General features: G+C 28.0%; 2 protein-coding genes and 1 non-coding gene across 6 annotated transcripts; 1 reads left to right on the top strand and 2 right to left on the bottom strand.

Moving 5' to 3' along the window:
- Window positions 1–6,378: 6,378 nt before the first annotated feature.
- Window positions 6,379–7,604, top strand: NAS4 (nicotianamine synthase 4). Its single transcript, XM_020358041.3, has one exon. The coding sequence runs from the start codon at window positions 6,443–6,445 to the stop codon at window positions 7,403–7,405; it is 963 nt and encodes a 320-aa protein (XP_020213630.1). The 5' UTR covers window positions 6,379–6,442; the 3' UTR covers window positions 7,406–7,604.
- Window positions 7,605–12,301: 4,697 nt separating this feature from the next.
- Window positions 12,302–12,383, bottom strand: TRNAS-AGA (transfer RNA serine (anticodon AGA)). The gene has a single exon. It is a non-coding gene; the product is annotated as a tRNA-Ser (tRNA).
- Window positions 12,384–13,292: 909 nt separating this feature from the next.
- LOC109795751 (homeobox protein knotted-1-like 10) lies at window positions 13,293–19,224 on the bottom strand. 4 transcript variants are annotated; one of them, XM_020355286.3, is made up of 6 exons: window positions 19,090–19,224; window positions 18,635–18,871; window positions 18,449–18,559; window positions 18,207–18,360; window positions 13,776–14,035; window positions 13,293–13,682 (listed from the first exon to the last, which is right to left on the bottom strand). In XM_020355286.3, exons 2-6 carry the CDS (start codon window positions 18,842–18,844, stop codon window positions 13,530–13,532), a joined length of 888 nt encoding a protein of 295 aa, XP_020210875.1. In that variant the 5' UTR covers window positions 18,845–18,871; window positions 19,090–19,224; the 3' UTR covers window positions 13,293–13,529. The 4 variants fall into 4 exon arrangements, with proteins under 4 accessions (XP_020210875.1, XP_020210874.1, XP_020210872.1 ...); XM_020355285.3 differs by having other exon boundaries at window positions 19,036–19,175; XM_020355283.3 differs by having other exon boundaries at window positions 18,969–19,170.
- Between the last annotated feature and the right edge of the window lie 618 nt (window positions 19,225–19,842).

Raw genomic sequence — 19,842 nt, 5'->3', positions numbered from 1 at the left:
TATATTAATATTTTTGCTTGATATGTTGAATGTCAGCATTATCAGATTCACATAATTTCTTTTAGAGCCCATACTCTCTGTCCTTACAGCTTCTGTAAAGTCATATTCTGTAGCAGTGGGAAAAAATTGACCCGAAAAAAAAAACTTCATAAAAATCGAATATCAAATGTTGGATTATAGGTGCTTTTAAAGTTATTTATTTATTTATTATTATACTAAGCCATCCAGTTTAAGGCATGGGCCAATATTAGGTCTGAAAGTGAAAATCTTAAGTTAAAGCCATACACAAACAAATAAACTCAAAACAAGGTTCCTAGAACGGGAATAAATTTGCTTACTTGGGAACAGGTGAATGATTCAAATTACCAAGCTTCTTTTATAAAGATAATTCGGGAAGGGCCCCAAGTTAATTCAAATTTTGTAAAACTTTATGAGAAACAAACTACATAACCAATTCATTAAGAGTAAGGGAGTATGATCAATAAGAATTGATCTTACACAATCAAGTGATTTATAATTTTTTATATAAGTTTATTTTATTCAATAGATTTTATAGTGAAACTTATAAATGAGAGATGATTTTTTTCACAATCATTCTAGATTGTCTTTGTTTTATTTTTTTTGGCATTTCATGAATTTTGATCTAGTATCTTTATTATATCTTACTATTTTAATTATATTGTGTAAGCTACAAATAATCGGTAGACTTTAAGATATCAACATTGTTGGAGTACTTTAATCTTATAATGATGTTTTGCACTCCTAACTTTTATTTAAATAAAAGGCTCATTTATATTGAGATTTTATAATTCACTTAGACCAAATGTTTTTTAAATCAATGTTTAATTACACTATTATATCTAAGTACATCTTATATAAATGAAGTATGGTTTAATTTGAATTTATGCAATCAAATATTAAATATTTTTTAAATTTTGCAAAAATTTATAAATTTAATCTATTTAATAAGAATTTTTAACTTAAAAATTGAACCATTGAAATTTAACATATACTATGTACCTGCATGAGAGTACATGGATAATTACGTTGTGTCTCCTAAGTCTTTGTCTTCCATATGCCTGTCCTAGAAAAGAGAGGGGTACCTACAAAAGACATTCTAACGTTCAAGTCAGTTTTCAGGGTCACAGAAATCAATGCTAATCAATCTTGGTAATTATGAAAACATACTTATTTTCGTCGCTAATTATATATACTTATTTATACTAACCTTAATGAGCCTAGGCCCATGAATGAATCCATTAATGTTAGTGTATCAATTTAGGTAGTATTCATGCCTTTATCCAGTATAAATCATGAGTTATTAAGTGAAATAATGTTACTCAAAAATATTCTTTAAGCGACTTAATACATATATATTCCAAAGATATATAATGACTAATAACAAATCCAAAAATAGGTTTTTTAGCGGAGTAAATAAATGATCTTTAATATTTTCTTAAAAGAAAAATAGTATAATTTAAAAAAAAAAATACATAATTTCAAGGGATGTACTTGGCTAATTCTACTTACTCAATCTTAATATATGTGTTTAGTAATGATAAGAAAAGTTAATAAGATAAAACGATAAATTAATATTATGAATTTTCGAAACTTCTTTAAATATATCTTCTAAGGATCATCCTATATATCGTGTAAAGTTAAGTAATTACGGAGTATTAATCAAGATGGATTAATGTGGAAAAATCAATAGACCCAAATCTTGAGAAAAAAAAAAGTTTATTTTTATTGACACCGAAAGACTAGTTTATTTATTTCTTACCTCGACGTACATTGCGAATTAATTCCCATGCATAGACTTATGATAACATGTTTTACTCGCAGACGGACGGAGGCAAGAGGATATAGTTGGGACGGCCAATTTTAAAACTTAAAATTTATTGAATAAATAGATTAGCTATATTTTATATAAGATATTTATAATATTATATTTTAAAATGATTTACTGATATAGAATAATAAAAAATTTACATAAATGATAATGTTCAATTTCACATATCACACTAATAATCATCACAGATTTATAATAAAAATTGTATATTCATTAATCATAAGTTTTACAAGAGGTCCTATGAATTATGTTATAAAAGCCATTAAACAAAAATGAATTATGTAATCAATCATCATGTTATCTTTACAACAATAGAACGTAAACAATAAGATATTTTTTTAATTGTTAGAAAGTAAGAAAAAAAAACAATGTTTATTGCAATAGATATATTATATAAGTAGTTTGAGAAAAAGACCAGCGAAAAGTCGCATAGGAAATGGTTTTTAATGTGCTTATATATTAGAGTAAAATTAGTAATAGTGTGAGAATTGGATCATTATCTCAATCAAATCAAAGTTGTTATCAAACTTTAGTAGTTAATATTGGTTTGTTCTTGGAGCCTAGGGCCTACTTACGTGTGACCTCCTTAAAAGTTGTGATTTTTGGTGAAAGGATGGATCGATATAGTGGCATTAAAATTGTTATTATTAGAGGAATGGGGGAGGAGATTGAGAATAGAAGAATTACAGTATCAGATTCAATCATCGTTAAAGGGTGAGAAAGATGTATAAGACATTTAATTGGTAAAATAAACTTTAAAGAAATGAGTGAAAGAGAGAAGACAGAAAAATGGAGAAAGAAAAAAAGATAAGGATGTGATTTTACTTTAAAGTATTGTCATTTGATAATCTAAAACTTTTAAATAGAGAAGTTTTGTTTAGGGTAAAAGGGATCTACAAGTAAATTTATCTCTTAAAAAATAAAGATCATAAACTAGTTTCATGTCTTATTTTAAATGATAGAAAGATAATGTGTGTCTTGTTAACTATGGAAGTTGTCTTTAAATACTATCGATGAAAAGTATCTTTCTCTTTATTGTTTGTCAAATCAAAAGTGATGAGGGTTATAAATCATTGTTTCTCCTAACAATTTTTGTACGCGAGCCTTTAATTACTACTAAAAGACACTGAATTAGCGATAAAATTTTGTGAAAGAAAAATATTTTTCTCTTTCTAATTTTGGTGTCGCAAAATTCTAGTGAAATACTTTTAAAATATTATATATAAAATTTTTTCTCTAATTTTAATTTTTATAATAGTGAATTTTGTATACACAACATGTTTAATACTTTTAAAACCACATAATAAAATCACTTTGAATTAAATATTAGGAGATAATGAGACTTAGTCTTTATTAATTAATATCTCTTACTCTAGATCTCTATTTAATAGAGCTAATACACATTTCACTTGATAATAAAAATAAATAAAAGAAGGTGTATGAAGTGATATATATTATGTTAAGACTCCTCTTTAAGGTTATTCATCACTCCAAAATCTTACTATATATCTATTTTTTTATATAAGCTATCTTTTATTATAAAAAAATAATCAGAGGTGGTTTAACCCATTGAGCAATTTTATGAGGCCAATTTAAATAGATAATAAAAACAAGATACAAGATTAGACATTAGAAGAAAAATATTAAATATTATTCATCTTACCTTATATGTTTGTAATACGACTTCTCTCAATTCCGAAACATCAATGAAGTTAAAAGGAACACCTTCAAATACAATTTGGTTATGCTCAATTCAATTAGATCAAATCACAACGTTCCAAACAAGATAATAAATAAGACACATTCTTGTCATTCTAAAAAGAGAATTAACTAAATTGTATATAGAATATAAGATAAAATATTATTATGCAAGACCCCAAAATACCCAAGTCATGCATATACACATGCATACCAAATTAGGATTGTCACGAATAAGATAGGAAAAGTGATTATTATCCTCCTAAATTGGAGCACAATTTACAAGATGTGTCTTACACATGAGTTGTAATCTTTCCTACTGAAAATGATAATGTTCAATATATAAATTATATATAATTGAAAATAATAATAAATAAATATTTTTATATTATGATAGAAATTTGTTTTTAATTGTTTATAATTTTAAAAAAATTAATTTAGAAATAAAAAAAATGATTCATTAATAATAAAATACAGATATTATAAGAAAATTCATAAAAATGTTATTCTTAAATAAAAAATAACAAGTTAAATATTGGTCCCTAAAATATACTCATTAAAGATAAGTAATCCAATTTATATGAATAAAGGATTATTGAAGCATCAAAATGATTGTAAAAGTATACTAGGTATAAAATTAATTTTAAAATCTTTTATTTTTTTAATTTTTAAAATCAATTTCGACTTTAACCAGTTATATAACTAATTATTTGAAAATTATAGTCAACTTTATCAAATCAAAATTGTTATGTGTAATCGATTTGATTCGGAAATACTAGCTACACATTTATAAATAGTTATCAAATAGTTATAATTAAATTATTTAAGTAACATAATGAATTGATGGACAGGTGTATGTACATGTATTTGATGATTATAATCAAAATGACTACCATATACTCATATAGTCAAACTTTGATTACGGGTTCGGCTCCCTGTAATGAACCAAAAAGCAACCGTGACAGTGTGAAACCAAAAGCATTTCGGAATCAAAGGTTGAGTCAAATATTGAAACTATAGCTACATACCCATACTTTTTAATTTGGAGTCGTTTTTACATACATATAAGACTATAAGAGCATCTATTATTTATTTATATTATTGAGTCGTTCGTTATTAAATTATTAACACGTCATTTCTCACGAGAAATGACATAATTGTGAAAGGATGACATAATAAATTATAAATCTACTTTTTGAAATCTTAAATTTAATTTAAACGTCTCAAAATCCTTAAAAACACAAGAATAAATAAAAGGTTGAATAGGCATGAGCGGCAACTTGCAATTCATCATGATAATGTGTTGATCTTGTGTTCCCTTTTTGCAAGTATTGATGAAATGGTATACTTTTGCATCCCGATAGATTAATTTACTGCTGCTTTTTAAGTGTAGGGCCTGTACTTGCGTGCTGATAAATGCAAGCTAGAAAACAAAATCAACTGATAAAACGCATACTCTTGGAAGAAAAAACTGAACAAAATTAGACTCACTCTACGTTTTTTTATCGGTAAAAAAAATGCAACAACAATGAATATAAAACTTAAATTCTTATGTATTTATTCCTACTTCCATCACTAATCCAACTTTAATAGTTAACCATTTCAAAATTTATTAAGTTCACTGTATGTATGTCTATATATATAAAAACATAACCAATAAAAAGAAGTTACATAAAAAAATTACAATAATGAAAACTATGCATGTGAATCGAATGTATGTTCTCATTCATTCACCATTAGATTGATTCTAATAACATTTCAAAATTTGTTAGGATCATTGAGTGTATGTGTATTTATATAGACACACAACCAATATATTAATAAAAACATGAATTGAATTATAAACATGTCTTCTTTTTTTTTTGTTGGGGGGCGGGGGTTATGGAACTTTGAGATTTTAACATAATTAAATACAATATGTGTTGTTTCCATTTTCCTTTTCAATGCTGATTTTCCATCTCATCAACATTTTCTGTGTTTACTTAGAATTTTATGCAGTCTAGAGTTTTCCCTCAAAGTTTAGTTTAGAACGTACATTGTATTTTTCACATTATGCCCATATCCCTGTTCGTATTGAAAATTTCAGAACAGCATCCTTGTATTCGATTAAAGTAGTTTCTTTTGCATATCGTCTCTCTTTTTTATGTGTTCTTTTGCATAAATTCTTAATTTATAGGAAACATCAAGAGGAATATAAGTTGTTGCGGCACTGCCTCAGCATTAATAAAATATATAATCCAATTAAAAAGTGCCCGAAAAGCTTCATCATATTATCTTGTGTGTTTGTGTGTATCGATATAAATTGCTTCATCATATTCCAAGACATTAACCTCTCTCTAATCGGTTAAAGAAATTAAAAGAAAAAAAATACATAGTTTGTCGTACAGTCTAGTAATTAATTGTTAGCTAGTATAAAAAAAAACTGAAAAAACTAGGTTACAGTCTGGATAGGTTTCACGTTCTCTATAAATTTTTTTATAGTACTAATTAACAACATATAACTCTTTTTTACTGAGATAATTCCTATAAAAATAAAATAGTAATTTTGATCATGATTTTATGTTGATGTTAGCATCTCAAATCAAATATTAATATTGATCTTTAATTAAAGAAAAATGTGTTAATCACCTTGGTTATTTTATAACATGTTTACAAGACCTATAAAATCGGAATGATAATGTTAAGAAACATGATAGGGCAGAGGAGAAGCAACGTAAATTAATTGGTGGCATAACAATATCCGAAAAATAGAATAAAATAAAACAGGCAATTCCAAAGGGTGAAGCGAGTGGACCCCACAAATGGGGCATAAATATTGAACCTTGGTCACAGCTTTGCGAAGTGTGAGCTATCCTGAGACTGAGTCTGCCCATACAATAACCTCATAGTGTCGACATGGTGTGCGAGGAAGAGATGTTGATTGAGAAAGTGTGCGAGCTGTATGAACAAATCTCGAGTCTCGAGAGTTTGAAACCTTCCAAAAATGTCGACATGCTTTTCACCCAACTAGTCCTCACATGCATACCCCCTAGCCCAATCGATGTGACTAAACTCGACAAAACCGTTCAGGAGATTAGATCACACCTTATAAGGCTATGTGGTGAAGCTGAAGGACATTTAGAGACCCATTACTCAACCATCCTAGGCTCATACGACAACCCCCTTGACCACCTTAATATTTTCCCTTACTATTCTAACTACCTCAAACTTGGTCTTCTTGAGTTCACTATCCTAAGCCAACACTGCACCCATGTCCCTACAAAAATCGCCTTCGTGGGTTCAGGACCTCTTCCTCTTACCTCAATTGTCTTGGCCTCAAACCACTTACCCTCCACCACTTTCCACAACTATGACATGGACCCTTTGGCCAATTCCAACGCCACTCGCTTGGTTTCCTCGGATCCTGACTTGTCCAAGCGCATGGTTTTTCACACCACCGACATATTAGATGTGTCGAACGGTTTGAAGGAGTACGAGGTTGTTTATTTGGCGGCTTTGGTGGGCATGGACAAGGAGGGGAAGAACCGAATCATTGATCACTTGGCAAAGAACATGGCTCCAGGGGCACTTCTTATGCTTAGGAGTGCTCATGGGGCAAGGGCTTTTCTCTACCCTGTGGTTGAGCCTTGTGATCTTCGAGGCTTTGAGGTTCTCTCTGTGTTCCACCCCACCGATGAGGTCATCAATTCGGTTGTCATAGCACGTAAATATCCTCAACCTGTGCCTATGCACTCGCTTGATCAGCAAGGCCTTGCTTCTATGATTCTACCCAACAAGTGTTCCGAGATTCAAGCCTTCAACCCCCTCAACCATGGGAATATCATCGAGGAATTGGCCATTGAGGAGCAACTCTTGTGAATTTATTGCTTTTATCCGCTCCGTGTCATGGAGGTTAATGGTTAATTAATTATTGGATCATGTGGTACCAAACCTAGTTGCTTCATATTTCCACCTATATGTCCCACTGTTTTGTATCTCATCGAGCAAAACTTAAGTGTTTTACATAATCTTGTTCTTGGATTTGCAATAAGTATAAAAGAGATTACGTGTTTTATTAGATCGTATCTCCCTCAAACAAACCATGGCGACATGAATGCTATAGCATACCGTGTTTACTTAAGCTTTCCTGTACTTCTTTTTGCTCATCTTAATTTGTTGTTCTAATTAAGCAAGCTGCTACATGTCCAACTGCATTAACTAAAAGAATTGATGGTCATGAAATTGCAACGAGAGCAGCTTAGTTAATGTTGGTTTTGTTGACTTAATGTTGAATCTTTAAATGTGATTGAAATTATTAAATGATAATACAGAAAGAATAATAACTGAAAGTTAGTTAGTAAGAGTAATTTCCTTTTCAGATTTAGTTTGTTGTAAAAAGAGAGTTTCTGGTATATATATATCATTAGTTTTTCTGATATACTGAAAATGTATATAAAGGCTACTTTGGTGATGAATAAAGTAGGTTTTCTGATCCAATTATGATAATAGAAAAGAAATGTACTTTTAAATTAATCTGAATCATATTAAAAGGATAGTCATGGACTTGCAATAAGGACAGCTCAGTCGTAGTTTGGTTTAAAGTTTAGTAGAATTAACTTTAAATCATTAAATGTGATTGAAATGTATATGTAAATTAATTTGAATCACATATTTATACAAGAACATGTGTTTTTCAATTGAAAGTGATTTTTTTAAGACCACATATATTCTCTTGTAAGAAATAATCAAGCTCCGGTTAAACAGCTACATATTAAAGATTTTAAGATTTAAAGACGTTATTGGTTAAATTGGAATAATATGTATGCGCTCATTGGTTGAAAAATAGTATTATAACTTTAAATCAAACAAACACCTGATTATACAAGATTCCTAACTAATTTTTCATATTCTGAATAAAATATCACAAAACTGCCCAGGCTGCGCTTTTACTATTCATTACATCCACTAAATCGCAATCACTCAAAAAGAGACAGTCCTCTAATTTCCCTCTTTGATATTAGTTGATATTGCCTATCAAATCAAAGATTACTTTGCTTTTAAAGGATGCCAACTTATCTGCCTTTGTTCCTCTACTTGATCAATCACTGTTTGTCTTTAATTGGTGTAATACTTGTATATATTGATGAAGACATTTTGGGATACCACTTTGACCTCAGAAAAGCTGAAGAGAGGAAACGATAAGCATATATATCTTCACATCACTGTACCTGATCATTAATTACGGAGGCTGGAGGCATAAATTCTACAATTAAGATGGAAATTAATTCAATGAGGGTTGAATTCATAACATATAGGTTACTCAATTCATTTAAGGACGTACGTGGATTCTCTCGTACGATACTTTTGTCTGGTAAAATATTACCCCTTAATTAAAAAAATAAAAAGAGCGAAAATAATAATAATAATAATAATAATAAAAGATATAATGTTCTGATGGTGAAATTTTTTGCTAGAGAATCTAAATGAAAATTTCACGTGAAATAATTCATTCCTTTCATTCACATTTATTCTGATACTTATGATCAATGTTAATTAAAAGGAAAATTGACGAAGAATAAAAAGATATGCACATAATTGGAAGGACCGGTTTTTTGTTGGGTTCTAATCATGTAGGCCTTTGAGTTTATCAGAAGACAACTATGAAAGTTATTCTTTTGTAACTAGCTCCTTTTTATGTGTTTGGTCTATTAATTAGAAGAATTAGAATATGCGACCCTTAAGTCCTATGGTCGTTTACTTGCTCATATGGGCATACTTCAAAAGTGAATCTTGATGATCTTTTCTTAGTTGGCCCCTTTTTAACAAAAAAATCAAGCCATATGATGCCAATGTTTTATATGTCAATGCTTAAAAGAACACATGTATATGTGAAAAACTTCACATATAAGCTTTTAAGTTATTGTTAGTGTTGCATTATTTCACATATAGTCGACTTTGACATGTGACAAGGTTGTGTCAATATGAAATATTTTCAAAACACCAACAGTTTGTATAGTTCCACTTAAATTAAAAGAGTTATTTTGTTTTATTTAAATTCCTTCAATTTGAAGATTTTTGTTTTTCTTTTTTTCATTCCAATCAAAGAGCCGTGTATTTCACTCTAATATATATATATATATATATACAATATTTTACGCAAATTATTTATAAATGTGTGAATCAAATAATATGTTTTTCCATAAGTAGACAAAAATTGAAAATGATGTGTATTCAGGAAAGAAATAAATTGACTCTTACAAGATACGGATGGAATTAATGATATGACAAATCATTGAATAGACACCATTTAAAATAAAATAAACTCTTCATTTAATATTATATATATATAAAGCACGATAATTTATTAGAAAAACTCAGATTACCACAATAATATATAAGCAAAAAAAAAACAAGACTTCTACCACAAGCAGTCCTCAAAAAACCAAAATTCATTCCAACCATATAAGCTGTATTACAAACAACAACAAAGTTGCAAAGTCTCATCATCCATGTAATATAATAATTAAACTGATATGATTTATCATGTAATGCATCAATTCTTCATATACAAAACTAACTCATAAACATTCATAAATTTATTTATCTTTACCTCTAATGCATAAGATATTTTTTTTTGGGGAAAGCAAAAGAAATGTATTAAAAATAGGAGTATAACTGGTACTCAAGTCAAGAAATAAAAGCAAAATTAATATCCTATAAACATTATTATGGTATATGATGTCTTGAATTTTGAGAGTACTAATCATATTCAAAGTCTTCACTGTATCTCGAAAGAAATTTGTCAACAACACATATTGCACTCAAGTTATGATATATACCAATGGAGATTAATCAAGTCTAGCTAAAAGTGTTTATCTGCACTTTAAAAACAGTATATAGACTCTTTTTTTTCTTATTTCATCTTTTTCCTTTTATGAAAATTATTCCAACTAACAAATTATACTACAAATTCCTAAAATATTTTGTTATGGGTCACATTACACATCTTACTAGATTCAAGAAAGACCGAAAATTATCTCTTATATATCAAAGATACATGTAGTTTCGTGTGTGTATATATATATATATATTCTTAATCATGAATTTATTAAAGAGAGAGAGAAAATAATAATAATAATAATAATTATTATTATTATTATTATTATTATTATTATAATAAATGAAATAAAGGTAATAAATAAAAAAATTAAATTAATGAAGAAAAAAAATGAATAACTTAAATATAACCGCTAAGATCAATCTAATAACGAAAGGTTGAAATAATATGTGAAAGATTCTATATTTGAATCTTGTTGATATTTTTGTAAAAAAAGTTATACATTAATTAATTTTATTAATATATAACCTTGAATTATAGATAAAGAAAACAAAAAGATCAATAGTGTAGAAGTGCAGATTAATTAAATCTCTAAAAATTATGTACAAAGAAAAAATGGATCTTAATTGTTATATGTCTATTTTCTTACGTGTATATATAAAGAGAGGATAATTTCCATCTACGCTCCTATTATAAAATTATCAATCACTTGGTTTCAAGACTAAAACACTTTTACATCTATTTTTTTTAATACTGTAAAAGAGAAATATATGTGGAAATTAAGTATGAAAATTATATTATTATTTCTTTTATTTATGGAGCAAAAAAAAAACAAAGAACAAGGTATGTACATCTAGTTAAATGTCACTTGAAAATTTGAGTAATAAAAAAATGAAGTGAGGCAACAATATTTGAAAAGACAAAAATTTTGGATACAATTAAGATAGCTATAATTATAATGGAAAAATTGATAAATTAGTTAAAATACGAAAAAATAATAATTAGAAGTTGATAGTTAACGATTGAAGGTTTTGAATTATAACAGATTAACAAAAAAAAAAAGTTATTGAATTAATTGGTAAATGTAAAATAACATAAAAATAAGTTTATATGATTTTTTTAATATAAAATTTATTTTTATTTTGTAAAGACATGAAATATTTTTAGACAAGTATAATATTATAGTGTTTTTAATTATTGGTAACTCTTTTTTATATATATATAATTTACAATATTATTAAAATTAATATAAATAGTATAATAATTCAAATGTCATGTATAATACATAAAGAAAGTCATTAAAAAATTAAGATTTTAAAATAATAAACTATAAGCTCACATGTTACTTCAAAGATGAACAACAATTAAAAACACTTTTTCTACTATTAATCAAAATTTATAGAAATCATAAATTTTGATAAATCTTATTAATAAATTAGAAAAGACATTTGTTAAATGAAATCAATTCAGAACGCACAAAATTTATGATTTCAAATAAAATTCAATCAATAACTATAATAAATAAGTTAAAACTACAATGAGTGAGTTTCAACAATATTAGTATATAGGTTAGCTAGTAGAAAATGATAACCTAGAATGTTAAATAATAATAATAAAAAAAAAGGTTTGTAACTAACATACATAAAACAACATAAAAGGGATGTTGAATCACTTGGTCATATATAACTTAAAATTTGATGAATATAAATTTCTTGATAAATATAACTATCTTTATTTGAGATTTATGCTTTTTTGTAATAATTAAGAGAATTTAACAACTGAAAAAAAAATCCAGATGCAGTTGTGGCAGAAACATCCTGTTTGTTGATTTGGTTGTCCGACTTGTATGGTGAAAAAAAGATTGGGCTTGGGCCTTATTTGTTTTTAAAAATTTTAAAAGCCTATAAAATAGGGCTTTTTTTTATTATTTAATAAAACGTGAACGGCAGGATTCGAACCTGCGCGGGCAGAGCCCACATGATTTCTAGTCATGCCCGATAACCACTCCGGCACGTCCACATTTTGAAATAAAGGTATTTCTTTTGGGCTTCATCTTTTCTTCCATACTTTCTCGCCATTTTTGTATTTTTTTTTTTGACAAAAATATTATTTTCAAATACTAAGCAATAAAAGCATTTTTAAAATGCTGTAAAAAAACAATTTTAAAGGAATTTGTAGATATCTCGACCTAAGATATTTTTAGTAATTTGTGGGTCTTCATGAAATGAATTAAGGCATTTAAATATTTAATACATTCCTAAAATAGAGCCATACCCAGGAAGAGAATTTTAATTTTAATTTAAATCCTAAAATATATGTAAAAATAAAAAGGGTTAGAGGAAAAATAATTATTTTTAAAACTAAGAAGATGAAAAAAAAAAAGTGTGATGAAAAAAATGGGGATACAAATTGAACGGGGCAAGTCACCAGGTTTTAACTATTGAGCGAGCTTAAGTCCCAGTTCCAACACTGCAACTCACAGGATAATTGCTAGGTTCTTTTCGCTTCATTTCTTTGGCAGGTACATCAATAAAAATTATAAAAATGCATGGAGCAGAATAATTTAATGAACCTGCTGCACAATAAACACAGGATATCTGAACACTACTAAATTTAATTCTGAATGTATTGTATTAAAACAAAAACTAATATACATATACACCCAAAAACGGATGACAAGCCTATTAATTTTTCATATTGCTTACTATGAAATACTTCGGATCTCTTGTTATATATAGTATAAATTATCGGTTCCATCTAGGTATAGGCGCTATTCATGTCAAATTGTAAAATTTAAGACAAGAGCCTACCCAACTTTAATCAAGAGTAGTAGCATTGCTGTAATATATGTAACATCATTCATACCAATAATTAATAATCACTCTTAGCTCAGTACTTTTTTGCGATATACTACAATGAAAGAGCAGCTTTCAAGAGGAAGATCCTTCTTTCTTTGGCATGACATTGTTGTAAAATAATCCAAGATTCAGGAATACTGACACTGAACAACATCAATGACGCACTACACTACCATAGCTACAACTTTAATAAATATATTAGCCGAAGGTATTTGTCAAAGAGTAATGCGGAAGCCAAAATTTAGTATATCATGTTGACGATGGAATGTATACATTAATCGTGCAGAGGGTACAAGTTGAGATATAACTAAAGTAACACAGGTCCTCCTATGCTGCCACTAACGGCAAATCGCATATCCTCAGTTGGTTTCCAATGCCTTTTCCTCTGATTGATGAACCAATTATTGATCTGCTTTTGATCCAATCCAGTCATTTCTGATAACTTTACTTTCTCCTCCTCCTGTATGCATATATCATTGATTTTCAGTTTCAAGGCATTCACATATATAGAGTTACATTAATGTACTTTATGATGCATGTTAATTGAAATTACCGTAGGATATGGCCATCTATGATGTGTGTTCCACCAGTCCATCAATGCTATCCTTGCATCCTTTGGTAGCTTACCCTTTTTTCTTTGTTTTAGAAATTCCTTTCTCAAACCACTAAAATGGCCACTATATTTGCGAAGGAGCATCTCTTTAATCTTTTGATCACCTGGACAACTTACAGAAGAAGATACACGATGACCTTCAACTGCTTCAATCTCCCCACAACTTAATTCTTCATCTGATGCTCCACTTGCTACCTCATCTGACCAAAAAGCAAAACACAAGAACTCTTGGTATATATGCCAAAATGGACACTAACACAACATTAGATATTCATTGATTGACAAATACACATTCAAGAACTTCAGTATATGTATGTCGAGAAGCATGTATTCTACTTTCTTATTTATGAAAATCAAACTCCATACAAAGAGACTTAAAACATTCACACAATATCTTCAACCAACTTAATTGGACTCCTTAATGTCATGTATGCTCCAAGATTATTTAATTATTATGGAGCTTAATTAATTGGACGAGAATTTCATACATATACAGATAAATGTCACTCCCTCGAGTAGAGGGATGTAAATCGTGATAAGTGAATACGTGTAGTTCAGAAGAGAACACATTGCTAGGCAAGGTTTGAGGTGCTCCTAACTTATATAAAAGTAAAATAACCTAATTTCACACGTATAAAAAAAATTAGTTAAATACATTCAATTTTCACGATTTCATATTTAATATATATTACATTTCTTAAAATATCTTTGAACACATATTTATTTTAGATAATATTCTCATTTATCAAATTTATGGATTAAAAATTTTAAATAAGATTTATTTTGTTAAAATTTACTTATATTTTAATTTAAAAATTTAAATATTTCTTTGTTTATATATATATATATACCCATGTATAAAAGTTTAGCGGTAGTAGTTGATCGTATACAAACCCTATTATTTTTACATGCTAAACTCAGGCTTTAACAATTTTTCTTCTTTTTTCTCCTTTTTATCACTTCTTCATGATATCATGACACTGGACTAATAAAATGGTTCTTAATATATGTTTTCAACTATTTTAGGCTCTCTATATGTTTTCTTGGGACTGACTCTCCTTCCTAGTATACAACTCGACTCAGCTACCCTAAAAATAGTTCATAGAAAGCAAAATGCGCGACTTGCACTTCACGGATACCTATACTACTATACATATGTATATATAGTAAGATAAAAATACTTTCTTTTCACACCCAATTTATTATATAATACCCTTGGATCCGGTCTTTTATTAGAACTAATTAGGGGGAAAAAAAGAAGGAGAAGTTTCACTAATTAGAACTAAAAGCAATGTTATGTTAAATTCGGATATAAATACCACAGCTTTTCTTTTATGTTTTTGGCATATATCAATCCTTCGATTATATAGGTAACAAAAGTTTTCCTAGGATTTATTTCTTATTTAGTACACTCTTAAACTAAAAAAAAAGTTGTTATATAATATCACACATACAATACTTACTACTAAAAATTATTTTTATCTATATACAAATATATATATATATAGAGGAGGGTTCAAACGACACCGGTGTAACTTTTACTAAGTGTTACACCGCTTAATAACTTTATATTAAATATGAATTTTGAAAATCCAACCGTTAGATTAAAAGTTCATATCTCTTAGATCATGTATGTCAAATTTTGTTAAAATTGAACAACAACTTGAAGGTAATCAAAGTGTTCATATTTTAGTATATTTTGAAATGTATATATTACGTCAATTTTATTTTATGAGAATGAAGCATCAAATCATCTTAGATTAATATAAAATTTGACATATATGATCTAAGAGATATGAACTTTCAATTTAACGGTTGGATTTTCAAAATTCACATTTAATATAAAGTTATTGAGTGGTGTAACACTTAGTAAAAGTTACACCGGTGTCGTTTGAACCCTCCTCATATATATATATATATATATATATATATATATATATATATATATATATATATATATATATATATACTCTGATATATTGTTAAAAAAAAGTGTAAATATAAGTTATAATAATATAAAATATATGTTGTCAAATTTCATATAAAATTAATACTAAAATTTTGTGTAACTATATATTAAAGAAATTTATATCTATATATATAATGACATTTTTAGTGTATTATTGTATGTAACTTTTTTGTAGTGTTAAAGATAAATATTTTTTTAATAACCAAGTGCAGCAAGTGTCACTCACCAAAAGAACTTCGATTTAATATATTTTACTTACATTAATAAAATAAAATAAAAAATCTTTCCATATACCTCATTGCCCATTTCAAGATCCAATGGCTTTAAACTCAAAATTATTAATTAAACTAAAACAATTTCTTAAATGTTGATTCAGACAATCCATGGTACTAGAATTGATTTTCTATAACTTGATATATGGTTCGATCAAATTCATAAAAATAAAATTTACATATAAATTATTTTGATAAGTGTCACACCGATTTCCTTTTGTATATAAATTATTTAGCATATAAATTACTCTGAAATTGGTACGTAATTTGAGGTAACAATTGACCCTTAGAGGGCATTCAATAGGGTGAAGTTTTTTCATATTTAAGAATCATAATTCTTGAGAATTAAAAATTTTGAAAATTATGATTCATTAAAATATATTTACTTACTCATAAAGATTTTTAAAAATATTCATACAAGATTCTTAAGAATTAAAGATTTTTACATATGGTTATAATAATATATTCTTAGGTATATAATTACTTTTTACAAAAGTAGTCTTTTTTAAATAAAATCATTAGATAAATTTATTTACTCAAATTTTATTACAAATATGACATTAAACTATTTTAAAAAGTTAAAAAAATTATAGTTAAAATTATTTAAATACATACATAATTCAACAAAAGAAATAACAAAAAAAATGCTAAATAATAATTAAGAAAGAGAGGGGGAGAAAGAGGAATCGAAGGAGAAAGACAGGGATAGAGAAAGAGAGGAGGAGTGAGAGTGAGAGATAGAGATAAAGGGAGAGGGAGAGATGAAGAGTGGTAGAAAGGAAGAGAAGAGGAGTGAGAGTGAGAGATAGAGATGGAGAGAGAGGGAAAGTGAGGAAGAAAGAAAAATAAGAGAGGAAAAAAGAGATTTTATTTTAAAAATGAATACTAAGATCTTTTTATAAATATTAAACTTTTTTCTTTAATTCGAAAAAGTTAAATTTTTACCTATCTCATGATAATATTTTGTGAAAAAATAGAATAAAAATGATTGTCAGAAAACTATATTCTTAAGTTTTTTTAAAAATAATTATCAAATATAGAAAATTAAGATTCTCGTTTTAAGGTTTTTAAAAATATAAAATTATTTCACGTACCAATCCTGCCTAATGTGTTTTTATATTTTAATCACCCAACTTTAATCTTGTGTGCCATCTTTATTAATGTCACAATTATTTTGTAATAATGAGACTAGATACTCAATCTTATAAATATTCAATATCATCGACATCTTCTAAATTCCACCTTTCCAAGTCATTTTTTTTCTTATTTCTTGTCAAAATTGCAATGTATATACTTTGTCAATTCCTATTCAAGCGAAAACCTTTGATTCCAATATGGGTGTCCAAAGTTTAGGTTTAGAGTTAACTATTTCCTTCAATCCTCAATCAAAATATATGCTCGACAAAAGGCATGTATTTATAGATTTTTTTATGTTCCAAGTAAGCACATCTAAAATTATCTTAAAGAAAGACTTAAGGTTGAGCCCTAATATAGACAATCCTTAAAGAAAAAAAAGAAAAAACTCTTTATTCTCACATTAATTCTTTTCTGAAGTCTTCCTTAACACCTCTCTGAGTATTCAACCATACGTTCTTTTAAGTCAAAATTTCCATCATATATCATCTCATTATATATATTTTTTTCCTATCCTCTCTTACCTCTTTGATGCGTATTTTATTTTATTGATGAGTAATTGTAGTATATGGATTAATGTATTAATAAGTAAAAGATTTTTGTGCAGTACTAGTCATCTAATTATGTAGCAAGTCTAGACAGGAAACAAACACTCCAATAATTTTATTAACTTTTAGACTATCTTCTTTAAAATTCATTACAGTAATAAATTATTTTATTAATAAACAGTGTTATGTTACAATATACATACATTTTAAACTATTAATTTATTTGCTGCATTAAAAGATTATATCTTAATTTTACTACGAGAGGAGCGGGGGTAGTCGTTCAAATTAAATACTTCTGAACCAGCTATATCTTTAAGGTACAAAAAGGGGCCATCTATGTTCAGACTTAATTAATAATCTAATAGCTATTAACTAAGAATAAAGAAAGATAATGATATCCAGAATTAGAGTTGAACTAAACATAGCAGGAAAGGAATGGAGGGTTTACCGGAGCGGATATTATCCGGCGACTTTGTTATTGTTAGTGTTCCATTACAAAGGTTGCTGAGTTGTGATTCCATGTTTCCCAAAAACAAAGTCGCTTCACTGAAGGGCTTCGACAACTCCTCCTTGTATCTATGAAGAAGTTCGCAGTATGTTTCCTTTGAGGTAACAAAAACAACAATTAAAATCTATCTAAATTTGGAAACAATCAAGATATAAAAGTAAAAGAGAAATTTGAAAACACACCATGAAGTGATCAAGTTGAGGACCATCCCCTATCTGACGGCGAGCATTCATGCGGTGGCTTTCTCGACCTATTTCTTCAAGAAGGGATGCAACTTCTGGTGGTGCTCCAACCTTTGAAAATAATTACATGAATTAACTTGCTTACGAATTAATTAGGCATAGTACTAGTAATTAACTCTATATGACCTTTTGGCATTCTATATATGCAGAGAGTAAATCTGGATAAAGAGGGTGATTGGCGATCTGGATCTTCATCATCCGATCCGACATATTAGAGTCGGTTGCATTCTGTTGCGGTGCTTCTAGCTGCAGGTAACAACTTGGACGCATTTCAGAAGCTCTAAACACGTCTTCTGGACAAGGCAAAAGAGGTTTCAACCTGTAAACTGCTTCCATCACTTGCTTAACTCAACTAGGGTCTAGCTGGATAAGAAATTGAGCAAGTTTAAGGACAAATTTAAAGCAGAGTTAAGTTAAAATATTGATATCTTATATCTAATGAAAATTAATTATGCATAACCTAAGGAAATGAATATATATATGCATATGAAGCAAAGTTGAAGAATAGGAGGAAGAGGTATGTGTACGAAATTAGAGATGAAAATGACAGAGGAAGAAGGAGTTTTCTTTTCCAAGAAGACCTGGGGAAAGGAACAAAAGGAGAGAGAGGAAAGGAAGGTGTGGGGAGGGGGTGAAGTGTGAAGTCAAGTCATTTGTATCATCTAGGAGTTGTCAGTATAAGTCGTACGTATTTGTAGAAGGACCGTCTGAGTGAGATTCTCACACGAGAAATGGTTCGCTGCAACGTAACCTTCTTTTATTTGTAATCAATAATATAAATATGAAGTCCTTTTTATTTAACAACTTTTAATGATATTTTTTTCTTTTTAGACTTATTTTACTATAAAAAATGTTAATAATGCACTATCTAAAAGACTATTGTACCAAAACATAAAGGTGACTTTTGCGATAACTATAAGGACCAACTTGATGATAGAAATTAAAGTAGTATGTGCATAATTTTAAATTTAAACTATGATATTGTTAATGTAATTTCAGTAAATTAATTAAAAGGAACAACTTTTACAACAAATCACACCAATTGTTATGTTACAAGTGAAAAATAAATCAAAATATAGTAACGATAGAATTAGACTATTAGCATGAAATAATAATAATAATAATTATTATTATTATTATTATTATCCTTTTAATCCTTGAAAGGCTTGGTTTTCATGGTTCGTAAACTAAAAAACAAATTAAACAATTATTTTAAATGAGTCAAGGTGGGTTTAAACAATGTAAAAACTTATTGTTTATGATATTTTCTTTTGTTGATGATGGTTTATAAACTCTAAAGTGAAACAACTTAAGATGAAGACTTAAAAACAAGT

This window comes from Cajanus cajan, chromosome 6 (assembly GCF_000230855.2).
Source record: "Cajanus cajan strain Asha chromosome 6, NIPB_CcT2T_4, whole genome shotgun sequence".
Taxonomy (NCBI): domain Eukaryota; kingdom Viridiplantae; phylum Streptophyta; class Magnoliopsida; order Fabales; family Fabaceae; genus Cajanus; species Cajanus cajan.
The sequence above is the reverse complement of the archived record's forward strand: the minus strand, read 5'-3'. Positions and strand labels throughout refer to the sequence as shown.